General features: G+C 58.2%; 1 protein-coding gene across 1 annotated transcript in view; it reads right to left on the bottom strand.

The window, feature by feature from the left end:
• Nucleotides 1-1080: 1080 nt before the first annotated feature.
• PADI1 (peptidyl arginine deiminase 1) overlaps nt 1081-18283 on the bottom strand; it is a 33769-nt gene continuing 16566 nt past the window's right edge. Inside the window, exons 4-16 of the mRNA XM_004592430.2 lie at nt 17836-17897; nt 16394-16511; nt 16152-16277; nt 14297-14469; nt 14078-14181; nt 13059-13182; nt 12529-12636; nt 10442-10593; nt 5864-6008; nt 5264-5357; nt 4289-4368; nt 3446-3571; nt 1081-1419 (exon numbers count right to left, since the gene is read on the bottom strand). Of these exons, the coding sequence (XP_004592487.2) occupies nt 1186-1419; nt 3446-3571; nt 4289-4368; nt 5264-5357; nt 5864-6008; nt 10442-10593; nt 12529-12636; nt 13059-13182; nt 14078-14181; nt 14297-14469; nt 16152-16277; nt 16394-16511; nt 17836-17897 (1646 nt within the window). The 3' untranslated portion in view covers nt 1081-1185. The remainder of the gene's footprint in view (nt 1420-3445; nt 3572-4288; nt 4369-5263; nt 5358-5863; nt 6009-10441; nt 10594-12528; nt 12637-13058; nt 13183-14077; nt 14182-14296; nt 14470-16151; nt 16278-16393; nt 16512-17835; nt 17898-18283) is intronic.

Here is an 18283-nt window from a genome sequence, read left to right as displayed (position 1 = left end):
GACCACAAAAAGCCCACACAGAGGGGCAGAGGTAGTCCCCACCCGACCGGTGGGGGACAGGAGTAGGCTGGCTCCCTCCTGTCCCTGCCCAGCCAAGCCTGCCTGTGCACATCTGGGTGACTTCACCGGGAGCTGTTAACATCTGGGACAGCTGTGTCTTCCCCCTGTGGGAGGGGACATAGCACTGCCAGGGGTCACAGCTGAACCCAAGCAACGTGCAGGGTAGGGTCCCCAGTGTGCTGGGAGAGACCTGGCAATTCTTCCTCTCCCACTGCCCGCAGAAGCAAGGGAGGCAATTAAAGAGCATTAGAGGACATTAGCTCTGCCTTCAAGATATGCTAATACCTCCACCTGCCCAGAACATTGGGCCCTTCCCCTGCCACCTCTTGGACAGCCAGCTCCATTCAGAGCAGAGCCAGGGCCTGAGATCCCTCGGGGGAGGGGGGCTGCTGCCTGCTCCCCAATCCTGCCCTGGCCTCTTCCTTGCTTTGCCTCTCAGCAGTTTTGAACCGGAAGAAACAGCTGACTCTTCTAATTAAAGGCTCACCCAACGGTAACAAGCACCTGCTAAGGACAGACTCGGGGATTAAAGGGTTTGTGTTGCCTCTTGTACTCCTGTTTGCCATTGGCTGACCTGTGCCTGTTTGCTTACACACAGCTGGAGGATGCTGGGGTCACAGCCTCAGGGGCAGGCAAGACCCGGGAGAACACAGCTCACCAAGCCAAGAGGACCTCTTGTATCTCTCCGAGAGCCAGAGCAGCTTGGAAGCAGACAGTCCAGGCATCGTGAGCCTAGCTCCTGGTCCAAGTCCACAGTCATTCCCCCTTACACCCCAGGTGAACATCAGAACAGACAGGGAGTGCTGGCAGGTGCGGTCTACCTGCCAAGGCCCCTTGGCCATTCTTAAACATGCTGGGAGGCTGTTGGCCTTTGCCCAGAACCTCTGGCTGGCACAGTAGAGAGGAGGAGGTATGGAGAGGAGAAGGAGAGTGGGGAGGAGCAGATTCCAGAGTCCAGGCTGGGGGTGGGGGTGGGGGGGTCCGTGCTGCAGCCCTGGTACCTACAGTGGCCAGCACAGTTGCAGGCACTGGGCTGGTAGGGGGAGCAAGGGGGCAAGGGAAGGTCCCTCGCCAGCTCCCTGTGGAGGTGCGCTTCCCCATCCCTCCCGCAGTGAGGAGCCAGGCTCAGGGCTTCATGTGCCACCACTTGAAGGCAAAGGGCTTCCGACGCACGTTGGTGCCACAGTGGATCTCCCCGAGGAGCTCGTGGTAGGACAGAAAGTCGTCGATGAAGACACAGTGCAGGCCCAGCGGCTCCAGCAGCGCCCGCACCTTCTCCTCCAGGCAGCAGCGGCCGTTGATGATGGGCCCGAAGGGCTTGGGGATGCCCAGGTGCTTGCCCAGCACCACCATGTTCACCTGCAACAGACATGGAGGCTGCCAGCTGTGGGGGCTCCACTGAAGCGTGCATGAGGACCCTACTGCCACCCCCACCCTTGTCCCCTCACTCAGGGCCAGTCCCAGCCCTGCCAGCACTCCTGGGCCCGCAAGACTGGAGCTCAGAGTCGTGAATCTGGGAGGCTGAGAAAAAAACCGACGCGTGGCTGGAAGGGAGAAGCAATCAAGGCCAGGGCTGCCAACCTACACAGTCACTTGGCATAAATCAAAGCCACTCATTTCTCCAGTGCTTTCTGTCACCTACTAGGGACATCATGAGTTCATAAGGCCTGTGTAAGAGCAAGCATTCCCTCTGTCACCTGCTAGAACCTTAGGCAAGAACTGCACGCTTGGACAAGGCCCCAGGAGTGAATGTCCTCACAGCTGTGGTACGCTGGTGCAGGAAAACCTTGCTTAACTGCCCCTGGCAGCCCTGATTATTGTTATACTTTATCGAGCACCTTCAATCACACACACACACACACACACACACACACACACACACACACACACACTCTTAAACCTCACAGCCTCCCACTGTGGCTGTGGCATGGACCGTGTGAAACAATCTGCCCTCAAGGTCATATAGCCAAAGATCGATGAGATGCAAATTTGAATTTGGATCCGACTCTTGCTCTTTGCACCTTGTCCAGGGGTGGCCACCTGTGGAAATGAGGAAGTGGGGAAAGCATAAGGGAGCCACCTGAGTTCATCTTGATGGCTCCTCCATCCCCACCCTACTTCCTGCAGTGTGGACCTGGCTTAGGGCCTGATGCTCGCCAGGGGCGTCTATCCAGGGCAGGACTGTGGGGATTTCTGCACCAGCATCTTTGCCCCAGACCGATGGCCAGAGGTCAAACAGGGCTCTGGACCCAGTGTCGGAAGAGTGGCCCCACATGCTCAGGCTAGGCTGTCTGGCTCTCAAGCTCTCCACGCCCTGTAACTTGGCCCTCAGATCTACCATAGGCACCCCCGGTATTCCAGGTTGTATCTCGACCCAGGTTCACCTCCAACATGTGACTTGTCCGACCACAGGGATGTCACATGCAGAGGGGCCTCCCTCTCAATTGTCAGCACGTGGCTTCCTTTCCCAGGGGGGTAATGATAGCATTACCCAGGCCCCTCCCAGGGGACAAGCAAGTGAGATCACACCTGCCCATCTGCTTGTCAGCTGTCCAGTTAATGAGAGTATTGAGGCCACCGCCTCCGCTGCCACCAGTGCCGCTGCTCAGCTCCAGGGCTGCCCTGGAGAGCCACAGCAGGGTGGGGAAAGGGCAGCCAGGACCCAGGGAACAAAGGCTGAACCGCTGGGAACCAAGGGGAGATTCTGGAAAAAGACTTGGGGACAGGGCAGCAGCTGTCCCAGGCCCCCTTGGACCCAAAGATGCCAAGTGGGAGCAGGTGTTTGGCCTGGCAGTTAAGATGCCCCATATTGTACAGGTATGCCTGGGTTCAAGTCCTCCCACAGCAGCACTTGCTGAGCCATCCCAACCTCCAGGTGCCGGCAGAGACCCCGAGGCAGGATCTCTCTCCAGCTATGTGGGCAGGGAAATCCCTTGCTCTGGCACCATCCTGTGCAGCAGGGGTGCTCATGGCAGCCCTGGCCTCTGCCTACCTGATGCCAGGAGCACCTGTCTGCTTGGGACCACCTAAGGGCTCCACTTCAGTTTCAGCTTTCCGTTACTGGGACCTTGGAAAGCAGCCACCATGGCTCCACTAATCAGGTTCCAGGCACCCACATGGGAGGTCTGGAACAGGTGCTAGGCTCCTGGCTGCAGCTTCGCCCTGTCCCAGCCATGGTGGGCATGTGGGAAGTGAACCAGCAGGAGCAAAATCAGCCCTGCCTGAAGATTGTCGGTGACAGTGTTCTCTATATACACACACGACAATGGCACACACACACTCGTGCACACACACAAAACACATGCACACAGATACATACACGTAGCCCATGGGAGGGCTACGTGCCCTTGGCCCTGGCGGAGCCCCACGAGACCCGAGAGCTCACCATGTCAGGGAAGAAGGCTTCTGCATAGGAGCCCTTCAGGGTGAAGAGCTGGGGCACGTCCACAATGTCCGCCTCGGCCAGGCCCAGCTCCCGCTTCAGCACCTCGCGGTTCCAGTCGATGCATTTCTGGAGGCGGGAGGGGCGGGCAGGCAGCCAGGCACCCAGGGGGATGAGGGAGGCTCTAACACCAGACACCTGCCATGTGCCCAGCCTGAGCGTCCCTTAGCCCCAGGGAGCCTGAAAGGGGGCAGCAGCCACGGCCATCCCAGACAGGGATCTGAGCATGGGTGGGGCGTCGAGGAAGTGCAAAAGCTGGAGTGGGGAGGGGGCAGGTTCTGGGTCCCAGTCACAGCCATGGCACAGCTCATGTCACTGCCCCACATGGGCAGCTGGAGAGCAAGGGCATGGCCTCCCAGGCAAGGACCAGGTGGCCTCTTCCTGTTTACTGTGCATGGACTGTGCGCCAGGCCCTGAGCTCTGCATGCAGGAGGCAGCATTCTTGGGGGTGCCATATCCCTTTCCCTTCCCCCTCACCCGGGGGCCTCCGACCTCCCCTGCTTCTTAGGTTTGCTCCTGTGGGGATGGGTCATTTTCCCAGAGCAGAGCAGACCTCCCCCATTAGATTGGGAGCCCCCTGAGAACATAGTCCTGGCTCTTCCATCAGACTTCTGAGAGTAGAGACAACTCCACCCACAAATCCCAACAGCTCCCAGGACAATGAGACATCCTGAGCCAAACCCTCCAACCACCTCACCTCCTAGAACCTGGGGGAGCTCCTTCTTGGAGGTTTGGGGACCCCTTAGAGCAGCAAGCAGCCCTTCTGGCATGCCAGACTGGGCTCACCTGTGCATGGAGGTTGTCGCTCTGGAGACGTCTGTCCTCCAGCATCTCGTCAATGCTTCTCTTTGCTTTGTGCTTTAATCCTGCAAGACCAAGGCTGGGCTCAGGTTCAGAGAGGACTGCGTGGGGGCCTCCTCAGGCGTGGGCTGTGGAATCCAGGCCAGGATTTTTTTCCTACCTCAGGGTCAGGGTCCGGGCAACCAGGATGGACCCAGCCAGAGGTGGAGACCCTGAAGGGATCAGGCTCCAGCTGCTGGTAAAACGTATTGCTACATCTTGGGCATGGATTTCAGTAGTCAGAGCCTAATCGTTACTGCATGGCCTCTACCACCCACTGTGCCCTGGGAGCCCCACTGAACTTATCATTTAATCTTTAATCAATTAATCCTCGGAGGAGTTAATTATGACCTTCGATTGAGAGAGGAGGAAGTACAGGCGCCGGGAGGCCTGACCCCTCCCATGGCCAGCCAGTGGTCAGCCCTGGCTTTGAACCCAGGCTGGTGCTGTCTGCAAAAGGCTGAGCCTCGATCCTCCCAGTGGTAGCACTGAGACTGTGAGGGGTCCTGCAAGGGTAGGAAGGGGGCTCAGATCCTGCAGCCTGGCCCCTGCTCTGCACCCCCAAATCCTACTGACCCTCTCCACGCCCCTGTTCTGCAGCCCCAGGCAGTGCAAGTGCCTCCAAGGGGGGAGAAGCAAAGAGACAGATGCCTGGCACAGACTGGCACCAGGGGCACTGTGGTTTCCTTTCCTCTCCTGGGGTGTGGCCCACCCATCAGCAGCATGGTGGTAGTGCCTGGGACGTCCAGGTTACCCAGACCTGAGAAAGAGCAAGCCCAGGTTCACAGAAGCAGAGGTGTGGGGTGTTGAGCCGGGCCAGAGGCCTGCAGGTGAAGGGACTGTCCTGGAGGGCACTGCTATGGGGGCCTCGTGGTGCTGAGCGGGCTGGGTCCCACAGGGTGCCAGGCAGCTGTCGCTCACCCTCAAACTGGAGCGCCTTTCCATGGCCCTGCTCTCTCTTCTCACGGAATAGTTGGAGGCACGCGCTGGGGCTGGCCAGGAGCAGCCGGAAGCCCTGACAGAGAGGGAGGGAATGGCTGAGCGGCTGTATCAGGACACCCCAAACTCAGCCGGGAGGGATCACCTTCAGGAGCAAGGCTGTGTCCTCTCACCCCCTCCTCCCCACCACCCGATCCACCAGCCCCAAGGAATCATTTGCAATCCTCCCTGCCACCCCCTGCATCTGTCCTCTCAGCCGGTGCCCCCCCAGGTGAAGGACCCTCCCTACACAGCCCACCAGGGAGCTCCAGCTCTTTCTCAGCACCCACGCATGTCTCTGGCTCTGAGGGCCAAGGTGAGTGTGCCAGGTGCACCCTGGTCCTCCCTTGGGTGCGGGATTAAACACGTGAGGCACTACATGCATGGCACACAGCGTGCTGAGTGGCTATCTCAATCAGGGAATCCAAGCACACACAAGGAAGAGTGAGAAAGCATGGCCTCCTTCCTCCAAGAAGCCCCTCCTGATTAACAGGCCAGACTCAGAGCTCCCTCTGAGGCAGGGCCAAGGAAGTGGGGACGCACCTTTGGGTCGGAGGTGGGCACGAAGGTCAGGAATTCGTCCACGTGGCCCACAGACAACCAGCTCGAGTAGAGCTCCACGGGCGGCTGCACCTGCTGGGCTTTCAGGAAGTCCCGCACCACCTTGGCCATCTGCCGCCCTCCGGACCTGGCCATGGAGAGACAGAGCGGGCAGTCACCCAGGACCCACTGTCTACTGTCATCTAGTGGGCACTTCATGTATACAACTCCCACCCAACCTCCCCTCTATAACCTCACCACCCTCTCCCCCAAACACCAAGACTGAGCTAAAGTCACAGAGCACTGAAGTCGCTGAGGCATGATGGGGCACGAACTCTTGACTCCAAGCTCCAGTCAGGACCAGCGGAATGTGATGGGGACACTACAGGGGCATGCGGGGGAGGACACATTGCAGGTCGGGCCTGTGCCAGCTCCAGGGTTGCCTCCTACTCACTGTGCCAGTGGACCTAGCACTGCCCAAAGAACCTGCTATCTGTCCAGACTGCCTGCCCCCTGCCCCCTGCCCCAGACCCCACCCTGGGGCCCGAAGGAGTCCCAGGACAAGGCTCCTTGGGGTTCAGGGTAGGCAAGACCTTTGTCATCCAGTGTAGGATTCAGAGCAGCTCAAAGGATGCAGCCTTTGGCTCCAAACGTCTCACGGCCTGCGCAGCCCATCCTCAGCCCAGGGTTTCTCAAACCATGGGATCTGGACCACCCCGGGGTCCAATTCTGGCAGGGGTGGAGCTTGCTTTGATAAGGATTCCTTGGCCCCGTCACTCTCCACACCCAGCCGAAGCCTCAGCCTCACTGCCGCCTACCAGTACCTGCCAGGCCTCACACGGCCCTGAATGGCATGCCCACCACAACCCCTGCCAGCTGTCTGCCCACCCTCCTACTCCTCAGCCCTGTCCACACTCTCCTCCCAGCTTCTAGCACCGTCCCCAGCCTTGCTGCTGGGTGACATTTGGGGCCACCTGACCTTGCTGATCCTTGCCAGGTTCTGCCTCCCACCCCGTGGAATGCGAGCTCCTGGGGGCCACGATTTCTGCCTAGGCTGTTCCCGGCTGCATCCGCAGCTCCGCACACCTGGCAGATCCGTCTCCCCGCCATCCCCGGGGAGCAGCTGCCCAGGATCAGAGCCTCTGGCTGCCTTAACACGCAGCCCCCGGCCCCCATGCACTTGAGTGTGCCAGAGACCCACCAGGCAATGATGGACCAGGACCCTGACGTGCGTGTTGGGGTGCGCTGGGAGGACTTTTTTCCCCCTTGCATTTCTGTTATTTTAAATCATGACAACTTCACAGGATTTCTTTTAAAATGCTGAGAAGGTGTGAGAACAAGACTTGGGAAGTTGTTCATAAGAAAAAAGCAGTAGGAGCCCCAAGACAAGTGATGCTGGGGCTAGAGGAGGGTTCCTCAGCCCTCCATGTGGGGGCAGAGAGATGGACAGGCAGACTCTAGCCCCAAGAACCCAAAGGTGTGGTCACCATCAACACCACCACTAGGTGGAGGAGTTGTGCAAAGAACGTTTCTAGAGGAACAGGTGCTGAGTGCTCTGTGGTTACTTCAGGTGCCTCACGCTACGTATCCTGTGAAGTCCGCTCTGCACTGACCTCGTTCCTGGCCCTTCCAGCTCCAGCCTCGCCCCTCCCCACCTCCTGCTGCCCTGATATCACCTGTAGGCCAAGGATACAGGCAGGCTCCACTCCCTAGAACATCGTCCTGCCCCCAAAGAGCGACATCTTTAACTCCCTTGTCTCTGTCAAGGCTCTGTTTTAAATGTCAGATTCTGCCCAGTGAGTGGAGCATGGGCAAGGCTGACCACCTGCTAGGCACTGTGCCCAGCACGCTTTGCCCAGGTCACCTTTGAGGCCAGGCCCAGTACCAGCCCTGTTTTACACATTAGGAAAATGAGGCTTAGGGCAGGGAAGTGGCCGGCTTTGCCCCTGCATGTTTACTGCTGCCGCCCTCTGCTGGAAAGTATCCAGTATTTGTTCCAAGCAGAAACACGGACCAACAGTTCACCGGCAGAGGATTAAAGGACCAGGACTCTTGACTGTGTGGTCCTAGGTCAGTATCTACCCCTATCTGGTCTTAGCTGCCCCCACCCCCCGCCGCCCTGGTCTACCTACTGATTTCTCATCCCGCAGTCAAGGGAATGGACCGAGCCACATCAGAAAACCCTGCTTGCCACCAGGGCCCGTAGATTAGCCCACAGCGCAGGGGCCATGTGGAGGCTTCCAGCCTGTGCTGCAGTGTGGCCTAAAGGCTGGGGCAGGTGCCTTGGGCCAGGGGCAAGGGCAAAGCCCTCAGAGACCCCTGAGTTCTGTGCCCTGGAGACCCCTTCCCAGGCTGCTGGGGATGGCCCTGCTCCCTCCCACTCCTCCCCAGCTCCTCACTCCCTTCCCCTGCTCTGCTGCCTCAGCTCCAAGCTTCTGCTGAGCCCCATGAAAGTGCTCCTAAGCAATGACCTGGGCCGGAACTGCTTGCCAGCCCCCTGCGGCCTGGGCTCACCCCTTTACTGCCCCCTGCGGCCTGGGCTCACCCTTTACTGCCCCCTGCGGCCTGGGCTCACCCCTTTGCTGACCCCTGCGGCCTGAGCTCACCCCTTTACTGCCCCCTGCGGCCTGGGCTCACCCTTGACTGCCTCCTGCGGCCTGGGCTCACCCCTTTACTGCCCCCTGCGTCCTGAGCTCACCCCTTTACTGCCCCCTGCGGCCTGGGCTCACCCTTTGCTGCCCCCTGCGGCCTGGGCTCACCCTTTACTGTCAGCCTGGGCACCACATCTGCCCAGAGGACCTCAACACACACAGTCCTTGAACTGCAGAGGACCATGTGGAACTTCACCTCCCTGAGCCTCAGCCTTATCATCTGTGAAATGGGACAGCAGGGGCAGGCACCTGGCACAGGGGTGGAGATGTATTGGGAGTACCCACATTCTTTGTAGGAAAGCCTGGTTCCACTCTGCCTCCAGCTTCCTACTCATGGGCACCCTGAGTCCCTGCCACCCATGTGAGAGAACCCAGATGGAGTTCCCAGCTCCCGGCTCGGACTATTGCAGGCATTTGGGGAGCCTCTTTTCTGCTTATCTCTCTACCTTTCATGTAAATGGAAATTTTGAAATAGACAATGTGGGGATAGTAAACATGCCAATCTTGTTGTAAGAATTAAGTCTGAAGGAGGCATTAGGAACACGGCACACAGTAGGTAGTCAGTAAGCTTTGTCGCATGGGTCCCCACTGGCAAAGCGGGCCTGTGGCTGGAAGGCCAGCGGGCAGCGGCTGGGCATTCAAATGCTGGTTGATGTGGGTTCTTTGTGCCTATGAGTGCTGCACATACAGCTAGGATGGGGGTTGCAAATGGACCCATTTTGTAGATAAGAAGACTGAGGCATGGAACAGCAGCATCAAAGAAAGTATTCACTTTAAATGCCTCTGTGTGCTCACCAGTAAATCCCTGCTATCTTTGTGTCACCCAGCCTGCTACGGGCCAGGCCCTGTGGCACACACTGGCTGGGTGACATGTGCAACCTCAGCGTCACTTGGCTAACAGTGAGGCCGGGACTTAAGCCCAGGTCGGCCTGGTTCCAAGCCCCTCCTGAAAGTCGCAGGAGAGCTCCCTGGATGCCCCCATGCAGGGGTGTGCGCAGGATCTGGCCCCAGTGTGTGTCAAGGCGTGAGTCACCAGGCTGTCAAGCCCGTTCCTCTCACCCCGGACACCCTCAGCCCCAGGCACCAGCCTGTGCGCCTGCTCCCCGCCTGGGTTGTTACCAGGCAGCCCCACCTCACCTGATCCAGAGACCTTGAGGCTTGAGGCTGTGTGACCTTCTCAGCACTGCCTGACCTCTCTGGGCCTGGGATCACAGGCCAACCGAGGAGGTGGGAGGAGGTGGCCACTGGGTCATGTCCAGGCTCCACAAGACCCCCACTGGGAGGATGGCATCTGGCGCTGGTTGGGGTAAGTCTCAAAGCAGGAAACAAGGTACCCACCCCATTCCTTGGTTATACAGGGTACCTACCCCATTCCTTGGCTATACAGGAGGGTGTGGACAAGTTCAACTCCATCAGAGGCGGTCAGCGGTTGGAGTACTAAACCCCGAATACCTGCTTCCTGCCCCATCACTGTCATCCAGGGTGGGACCCACTGAGTGGCTTCTGTCACCCTGGTAGCCTGGCCAAACACTGCCTCATCTGAGCCACCTGACTTGGGCACGCAGTGACCTCTGGGCGCTTTCATGCCATTGTGAGGCCACAGCTGGCTGGGCTCCCTCATGGGAGAATTCAGCAAGTCTACCTCCCTGCCTCAGTGCCACACAGTGTGCCCCTCTTCCCAGAGCTGCCAGGGCTTCTGCGGGTGAGAGGCAGGAGCTCTTGGCTTTGCCCCTGCTTTAACAGAGACCCCAGGACCCTGAGCTTCTCTCTAAGATTCTACAGAATCTACAGGCCCAGGGGCTCTTGGTGATTCCTGGCAGGAAACTAAGATGGGTTCTCAGACCTAGGGGTGTTGGGGGGGGGGCGTTGCTCTGTTGGTGACCAGGCGCCTGGGGTCCCTGTGCCACCCTCGCCCCACCCAGCCTCTCACTTGGGAAAGCTGCCACCGATGAGGATCCGGCCTAGGGGGTAGTCCACGCTGCCCACGGTGACGGGAGGGCTCACGTCCAGGTTGCCGAAGGAGTCGAGGCTGGAGGCACCAGAAAGTAGGATCTCCCGGGTCACGTAGCCAAAATCAGGACCCTAGGGGAGGACCAGCGAGACCCCGCCCTCAGGAGGAGGGGTCAGGTAGGACAGGAAGGGACCACGCTTGGCCATCTGCAGAGTTTCCGCATGTACAGAATTTGCACGCTTAGATTATTGAAGTGGCGGCTAGGCAACACTTTGCAGTCAGAGGCCACACGCCCCCGCGCAAGGGCCCCTGATGTTGAATCGTCCTGTCTTCATTGTGAGACAGCGCCCAGCATAAACCAGGGACATCAGGAAATTCAAGGGGGAAGTGACACCAAAAGATAAGTTGATTTTGGCACAAAAGATGTTGAAATTGCTGCAAACTTACCTTGTCACATACCTGACAGGCCTTACCCAGGAGTGTTTATTTTGTTTGTTTGTTTTGATTGAGAAACAGACTAATGGACGGAGAGACAGAGCCTCCTGCTTGAGGGTTCATTCCTCCCCAGATGCCGGAAACAGCTTGTGCTGTGCCAGGGGCTCAGGCCAGCTGGGCTCCCACCTAGGGGCAGGACTCAGTGCCCACAGCCATCACTGGGCATCAAACTCAGACTCCTGTGGGATGTAGGTGTCTGCGGTGCCAGCAAAACACCCACCCTTCTTCTATCAGCCTTTGGACGGCCTCCTTGGATACACAGATCTTTTTTTACACTAAAATAAGCTTATTTTTCATTCCGTTTTCCATGAATTTTTTTGAAGCATCCTGTACATCACAAAAAGATTGGGAAGATCTCAGCTTCCATCACCAGCTTGGAAAAGAACAGGAAACTCAATCCAAGGAAAGTGGAAGAAATGGAGCCAGGAAGACCCCATGGCACCTACAGGTGGAGCCGGCGGCTTGGGGCCACAGTGCCCGCTGCCCGCTGCCTAAGCAGGTGCTGTGAAGGAGTCACTGTCACCTGACCTTCCAAGCCGGGGAAATGTCTCCTGTGGGTGTCCCTGTCACAGCTGCCCCCTGGACCGCACTGCCCCTGGTGGGTTGGGGGCGGTACATAGGTAGACTGTGCAGCCTGGTGTGTAAGGGCTGGGGGCTGTGGGGGTGGCCCCTCTGTGGCTGTGTCTTGATGTCACCCCTAACTTGGACAAGTAACTTCGCCTCCTTAACCTTCAGCCTCTCCATTCTTAAGGAGTGCCTGTGGATTAACTGAGGTAGCCGGTGGCAAGCCAAGGGGGATGGTTCCAGGGACTCTAGACACAATGGCAGGCACAGCTGTTGCCAAACTGAGCACAGGAGGTAGCACGGTCCCTCACACACAGTAGGTGTTCAGAAGATATCTGCCACCGGAGGAGAGGCTCTGGCTTTTAAAAATAGGAGCCCTGGGACTGGCACCATGGCACAGTAATGCCTGGCTTTCCCTACAGAACCTGTTTAAGTCCCAGCTGCCTCACCTCTGATCCAGCTCCCTGCTTGAGCTTGGAAGGATGGCCTGCTTGAGCAGAGGATATCCCAAAGCCTTGGGACACTGTACCCACGTGAGAGACCTGCAAGATGCTCGTGGCTCCTGGTCTTGACCTGACTCAGCTCTGACCATTGTGGCCATTTGGGAAGTGAACCAATGGATAGAAGATCTATCTCTCCTTCTCTCTTCATAAGTGAGCCTTTCAAATAAAAATGAATCTTTTTTTTAAAAGGGAGCCCTAAGGGCTCATTAGGGGTGCACTCCCCTCAAAGGCAGCTTGCTCTCCCAAGGCATGAAGTCTCACTTGAAAAACAGGCCCTCAACATAGCCCGCTATAGGGGCCCAGGAAGGAGACAACCAGGACTGTAAGCTATTTGCATGCCGTTTGCGTATCATTTGCATCCCTGCCCCCAACCTCTCCCTGGCTGTCCAGTTGGCCAATAGCCACTCCCTGTGTCTGAGTGCTCCGCTCCTCCCAGGGGAGGCCTCTCTGGGGGCTCCTGCAGGAGGGATCACTGGCCTCCCCACACTGTCCCTTGTCATGTACCAGGATCCTCTTGTAGGGAAAGTCCCGCAGGCCTCTGTCCCGGGGCGAGTCGAAGACCACAGGGAAGGATTTGTGGGGGGCCTCAATGTAGCCAAACTCCATCTCGTCCTGGGAGGGGCAAGGAGAGAAGGTTGCTGGAACCTGCCCAGGTGCTTGTGGGAGCAGGTGACCCCCAGCCTTATCAGAGCTGAATCAGCAGATCCTGCCCTGAGGACCCCTCACCCCACCCGGGCAGGGGGCAGTTTGTGCCAGAAGAGAGGAGCTGAAGCCACCAGCAGCCTTAGGCAGGAGAAGTCTGGGTTTGCGACCAGGGCGTTTGGAGGGAGTTGCAGGGGTTGGGGCTAGGGGACAGGAGTTGACTCAGTAGACCCTCCCTGAGGGTGGGAAAGGAGGCAGGGAGGGGTGTCAAGGCTTCTCCAGGCAACCCGAAGCCTGTTAGGACCCTGTGCAGGCTCCCCTGCTCCAAGCCCAGCTAAGGCCATGGTGGAGAGGCGGCAGGTGCGGGCTGCTGGCCTCGGTGCCCGTGTCACCTGGATCCAGCGATCGTTGCGGTTTTCTGCGCGAGGGCAGATGACCAGCTTGCAGTCGGCTTGGCGTGCCAGCGAGGCCATGTCATCCAGAAACTTCTCATTGGAGCCGTGCGAGTCCATTACACTGCAAGACAGGGAGACGGGAGCGTGGCCGTGGCCTCTGACCGTGGCTGACGTAGGGGCAACTGGCGGGGTCAGCAGTCCGCCTGTACTGAGCTCTATGTGGCCCACCGGAAGCAGAGGTGCAGATACGGTCCCTGCCCTCGACAAGCTCCAGGGCTCCTGGGGGACACCCAGAAGATGTCCTCAGATCATGTGGCAGGCATGACATGACTGCTACACCCAGGCTCTGGGGCCCTGAGGCAGGGCACCTAAACCGGCTCAGGCAATCCTGGGGGCAGCCCTGGACACGACCTGGGCTAAATCTTACTGGTGCAGGTGTAGGAAGGAGGCCGGTGGCCCCGGGTGCTCCTGCACCTTGCATCCTGCCTAGGCCCAGGGCTTCACGTGTGGCTTGTGAGCAAACAGGAAGAACAAATTCCTTTGGTGCACCTGCACACATCTGGACCTGGGTCAACAGAGCAAACCCATCTGGCCACACAACCCTGGACTTCAGTGCAGACCAGCTGTGGTCCCTGCCACTGCTCTAACTCCTGGTGGGGCCTTGTCACCAAGCCTCCTCCAGGATTCTCAGGGATGCAGAAGCTCCAGGGTGGGGCCAGGCTCAGGGTGGCCCCTGGAGGCTGGTTCCCTGTGTCTTCAGCATCCACATGAGAGGGAGGCAAGGTCCCCTGGGGCTACCCTACTGCCAAGGCGAAACCCATCAGAGCTGCTGCTGTGGGATTACACAGTGGCCAGGAGGTGGGGACTGGAACCAATGACTGTGGCCATCCACCTGCTTCTGTCCCCAGCCCAGCTCTTGGCTAGCCTGAGTTATGGACCAGCCAGCATCCTTTCCCTACCGCTCCAGGTCCAGGGATGGAGGGGCAACTGTGGGGAAGGGGTGGGGGCAGCCTCACCTGCACACATACAGTTCCAGGGGGGGCTGGGTGTTGGGGGTCATGATCCAGGGGGCCATGCGGAAGGTCACGCTGTCTGTGAAGAGGGGCACCTCGGACAGGGTCTGGGCAGGGGTGGGGTGGGCAGTGAGGACTCAGTGGCCTCCGGGGAGCCCTGGCCTGCCCAGCCCTGCTACCTCCAACCTGGTACACCAAGCCCCCAGCCAAGGTTGCACGTACCCTTGCATCCAGCAGGCTGACGCTAAGGGAGACCACACCAGAGAAGTCGGCGTCAGGGAAGGCAAGCCCTTCCACATGGAACCGGACCTCCTGCTCCCCAGGCTGCCGTTCCACTTCATAGGACAGGTGCCAGGGCCCCAGCACCTGCTTGTAGTCCGAAAGGGTCGTCCCACCTACAGAGAGCCAAGGTCAGGGACCAGTGCCAGGGGGCAGAGCTGTGGGGTTCCCAGGAAAGCAGGACAGGGGCCCAGGGGTGGCAGCTCATGGGCAGAGCCGCCTTCAGAGTTCCAGCTGCTGGCTGATCTCCAACTGTGCCCCACAGAAGCCACGGGACTGTGGTTCGGTTCCGTAGCTCAACCCCACTGAGCCTCAATGCCTCATCTGTGAAATGGGCCATAGCCTGTTTCTCAGGAAGCCAACGAGAAGGCTGAACTATGTGCTGAAAAAAACATTGACATAAAAGGCAGAAATGGCTGTAGTACCTGGTGCCAGATGAGGGCACACAGCACAGAAGTCTCCACCCAATGTACCCATTCCCACTGTGCCAGGAGGAGCCCCAGAGATGTCATGCTGAATGAACAGAGGCAGAGACAAAAGGCCATGTGACGTCTGACTGAGGTTACCGGAAAAATCCAGAACAGGAGACAAGCAGGACAGAGAGCAGCTGAGGGCGGAGGAGGGGATGGGGAGCGCCAACTGGCCAAATGCTACTGAAGTGGTCACTTTAAAATGGATCAAATGGGGCTGCTGTTGCACAGGCATCACACACAAATCCTGGCTGTTCCACTTCCGATCCAGCTCCTGGCTGATGTGTCTAGGAAGGCAGTAGAGGATGGCTCAAGTGTTTGGGCCCCTGCACCTGCGTGGGAGACTGGGAAGAGGCTCCTGGATCCTGCCTTTGGCCTGGCCCAACCCCAGCCATTGCAGCCACTTGGGGAGTGAACCAATGGATAGATTTTTCTCTCTCTCTTTCTCTCCCTGTGTGTATGTGCATGTGTGCAACTCTTTTAAATAAATAAAATACATTTTTATTTTAAAATCAAATAAGTGGGCCCGGCGGCGTGGCCTAGTGGCTAAGGTTCTCGCCTCGAACGCCCCGGGATCCCATATGGGCGCCAGTTCTTATCCCGGCGGCTCCGCTTCCCATCCAGCTCCCTGCTTGTGGCCTGGGAGGGCAGTCGAGGACGGCCCGGAGCACTGGGGCCCTGCGCCCGCGTGGGAGACCCGGAAGAAGTTCCAGGTTCCCAGCTTCGGATCGGCGCGCATCGGCCCGTTGAGGCTCACTTGGGGAGTGAATCATCGGATGGAAGATCTTCCTCTCTGTCTCTCCTCCTCTCTGTATATCCGGCTTTCCAATAACAATGAAATCTTAAAAAAAAAATGTAAAAAAAAATCAAATAAGTGAGGATCAGTGCATTTTTAAAGCCACTGGCTTTGATGCATATGAACTCTGGCAGAACAGTGAGGATGGATGGGTAGGGCTTGGGCTACAGCTTCTCTGCTTTTCATTCCTCCCGCCCCACTGGTCAGTCCTTGGCAGGCAGCGGAGGGAACCAATCCTGAGGAGTGGAAAGAAGGGCTTTGGTGCCCAAGGCCCTGGGGCTCAAATGCCTGCTCTGCTCCGGATTGGTTGGTGACTGTGAATTCATGCATCTGCGTCTCCATTTTCCTCCCTGTACAATGGGGCTAGTTGTGCCTCCTTCTGGGGCACCAGGCTGTGCTCTGAGGCTGTGGCTGTTGGGGAGCCCTGGTGTGTGATACAGCAGTGAGAGGAGGGCAGGAAAGACGGGGAAGGAGAGGGAAGAAATGGGTGGAGCATCAGGGCAAAGCCCATCCTCCATCCCAGGCCACTTACCCCGAGCACAGAAGACCCGGAGCCGTTTGGAATCAGGTGAGGACACGTTCAAGATCAGCTTGTGGCTGTCGAAGATGTCATCGGGGCCACCACAGCTCAGCACCATCTGGGACATGTCCTTGAGGTCTGGGGAGAGGGTCCCCCTTGACACAATTTCCCTGTCCACCAACAGGCTCCTTCCTGTCCTTCTTCCTCTCCCCAACCCCCACCCTTGGCCACCTCTGCTGCCCCTCTGCACTCACCAGCCATTGACGTCAGCTGGCTGTCATCGAGGTCGGGCTCCTTGGACCTGCTACTGTCCCGGTCACAGTTTACCAGCAGGATAGCCCCATGGCCCTCGGGGCCCCAGCGCCAGTTTCTCTATGGTCAAATAAGAAGGCATAAGAGGGTCCTGCATGGTGGCTCAACAGGCTAATTCTCCACCTGCAAGCACTGCATGTCATACAGGTGCTGGTTCGTGCTCTGGCTGCTCCACTTCCCATCCAACTCCCTGCTTGTGACCTGGAAAAGCAGCGGAGAATGGATCAAGTCCTTGGGCTCCTGAACCCATATGGGAGACCCAGATAAAGCTCCTGGATCCTAGCTTTGGACCAGCTCAGCTCCAGCCATTGCAGCCATTTGGGGAGTGAACTAACAGATGAGATCTCTCTCTCTCTCTCTCTCTCTCTCTCTCTCTCTCTCCCCTTATTTCTGTAAATCTACCTTTCAAATAAAAATAAATAAATCTGACAAAGAAAAAAAAGATGTGGGAGTCATTGGACCCACCTGATTGGCTTGGAGACAGAGATTGTGGGTTTGCTGAAAGATTTATAGAGGAATGATAGACTTGGGACCTGGCGCTCCAGGTAGGACTCTAGAGCCAGGGTCACCCCAACCTTGTGCAGTGAGCAACATGCATGCTAACAGGTCTATACACACTGCATACCACGCACTGTGTACAACCATACACACCACGTACGGGGCCCTGGAGGAGCAGTGGCGACGTCCCCACACCCAGAAATGACACTGGAGACTCAACTGAGCTCACTTGCTGTTCCTGCCCTGAATGCAGGGGAGAGGCTGGGTCTCTCTGTCCCACGGACCCTACAAGCCGAGCTCCATGCCACAGGGGGAAAGACAGCCAGGCCCCGCCAGCCTCGGCAGCCACTGCTCTGCCCCATTCACCTCCACTTCCTCTCCTCCAGACCTACGAGCCAGGGCTTGTGTCATGGCCGCCAGGAAGAAAGACAGCCCCAGCCAGGTGAGCCTCCTGCCCAGCCAGCCTTCAGCGCCAGTCCTCTAAGCCCACTGCCAGCCTAAATGGAGCTCAAGTCCAGCCCCTGGGCAGGTGTCATCCTGTACCAGGGCCAAGGCATCCTTGTAGAGTGAGTAGCCTGCCCAACAGTCCACAGCAACCCTGCCCTGCCTTGACCGTAAGCCTACCTCCTCTTCCTCCCTCTTCAGGGTCTGCTTGGACTGACCATCACAACAGCTTTTTATGAAGCCCCTACTGTGTGTCAAGGTCTAAAACCAGCCCAACAAACAGCAGAGGGAGTGAGCCAAAGAAAACACCCTAACCCCAGAGAGACCCAGAGGGTGAGTGTTTAGGGAGGCGGCTGAGGCTGAGGTTAGGCACCAATCCATCCTGGGCCACACCCAGGCTTGTCCTTCAGTCTGCGTCTTGGGGTCAGCACAAAGCTCTCACCTTGTCCCTGCGGTTCCTCCTCGTCCTGCCAGTCCGGCCCGAGTCCACATCAAGGGAGACATCTGGAAAGGGGCAGGGAGGGGCTGATAGGGTCTCCCCCAGCCCGCCAACCCAAACCTGGGGAACCAGCCTGGGAAGAGACCAGGTCCAGCCAAGGGAGACCTGGTGGCCTCTTCCCTAGTCCTGGGTGTGGATGACAAGCTGCCCTGCATCTTTGGTCTTTAAGCCACTTGTTGGTGTCTGCATTAAGTGGCTGGCTCTGCTGGGCTGGACCTTCTGGAGTCTCTGCTGGTGACTCTGAGCCATCTAGCAGCTGGGGACTCACCCTGGGTTCTAGGCACTGTCATTCCTGGAGCCAGCGCCTTGGGCTTGGGCTGCAGGGACCCCAGTTCTGGTGTCCACAGAAGGGACATGTGTGACTCATGGCTCCAGCTGTCAAGTCCTGGGC

Source organism: Ochotona princeps, chromosome 2 (assembly GCF_030435755.1).
Source record: "Ochotona princeps isolate mOchPri1 chromosome 2, mOchPri1.hap1, whole genome shotgun sequence".
Taxonomy (NCBI): domain Eukaryota; kingdom Metazoa; phylum Chordata; class Mammalia; order Lagomorpha; family Ochotonidae; genus Ochotona; species Ochotona princeps.
This window is presented reverse-complemented; position numbering and strand designations above follow the sequence as displayed.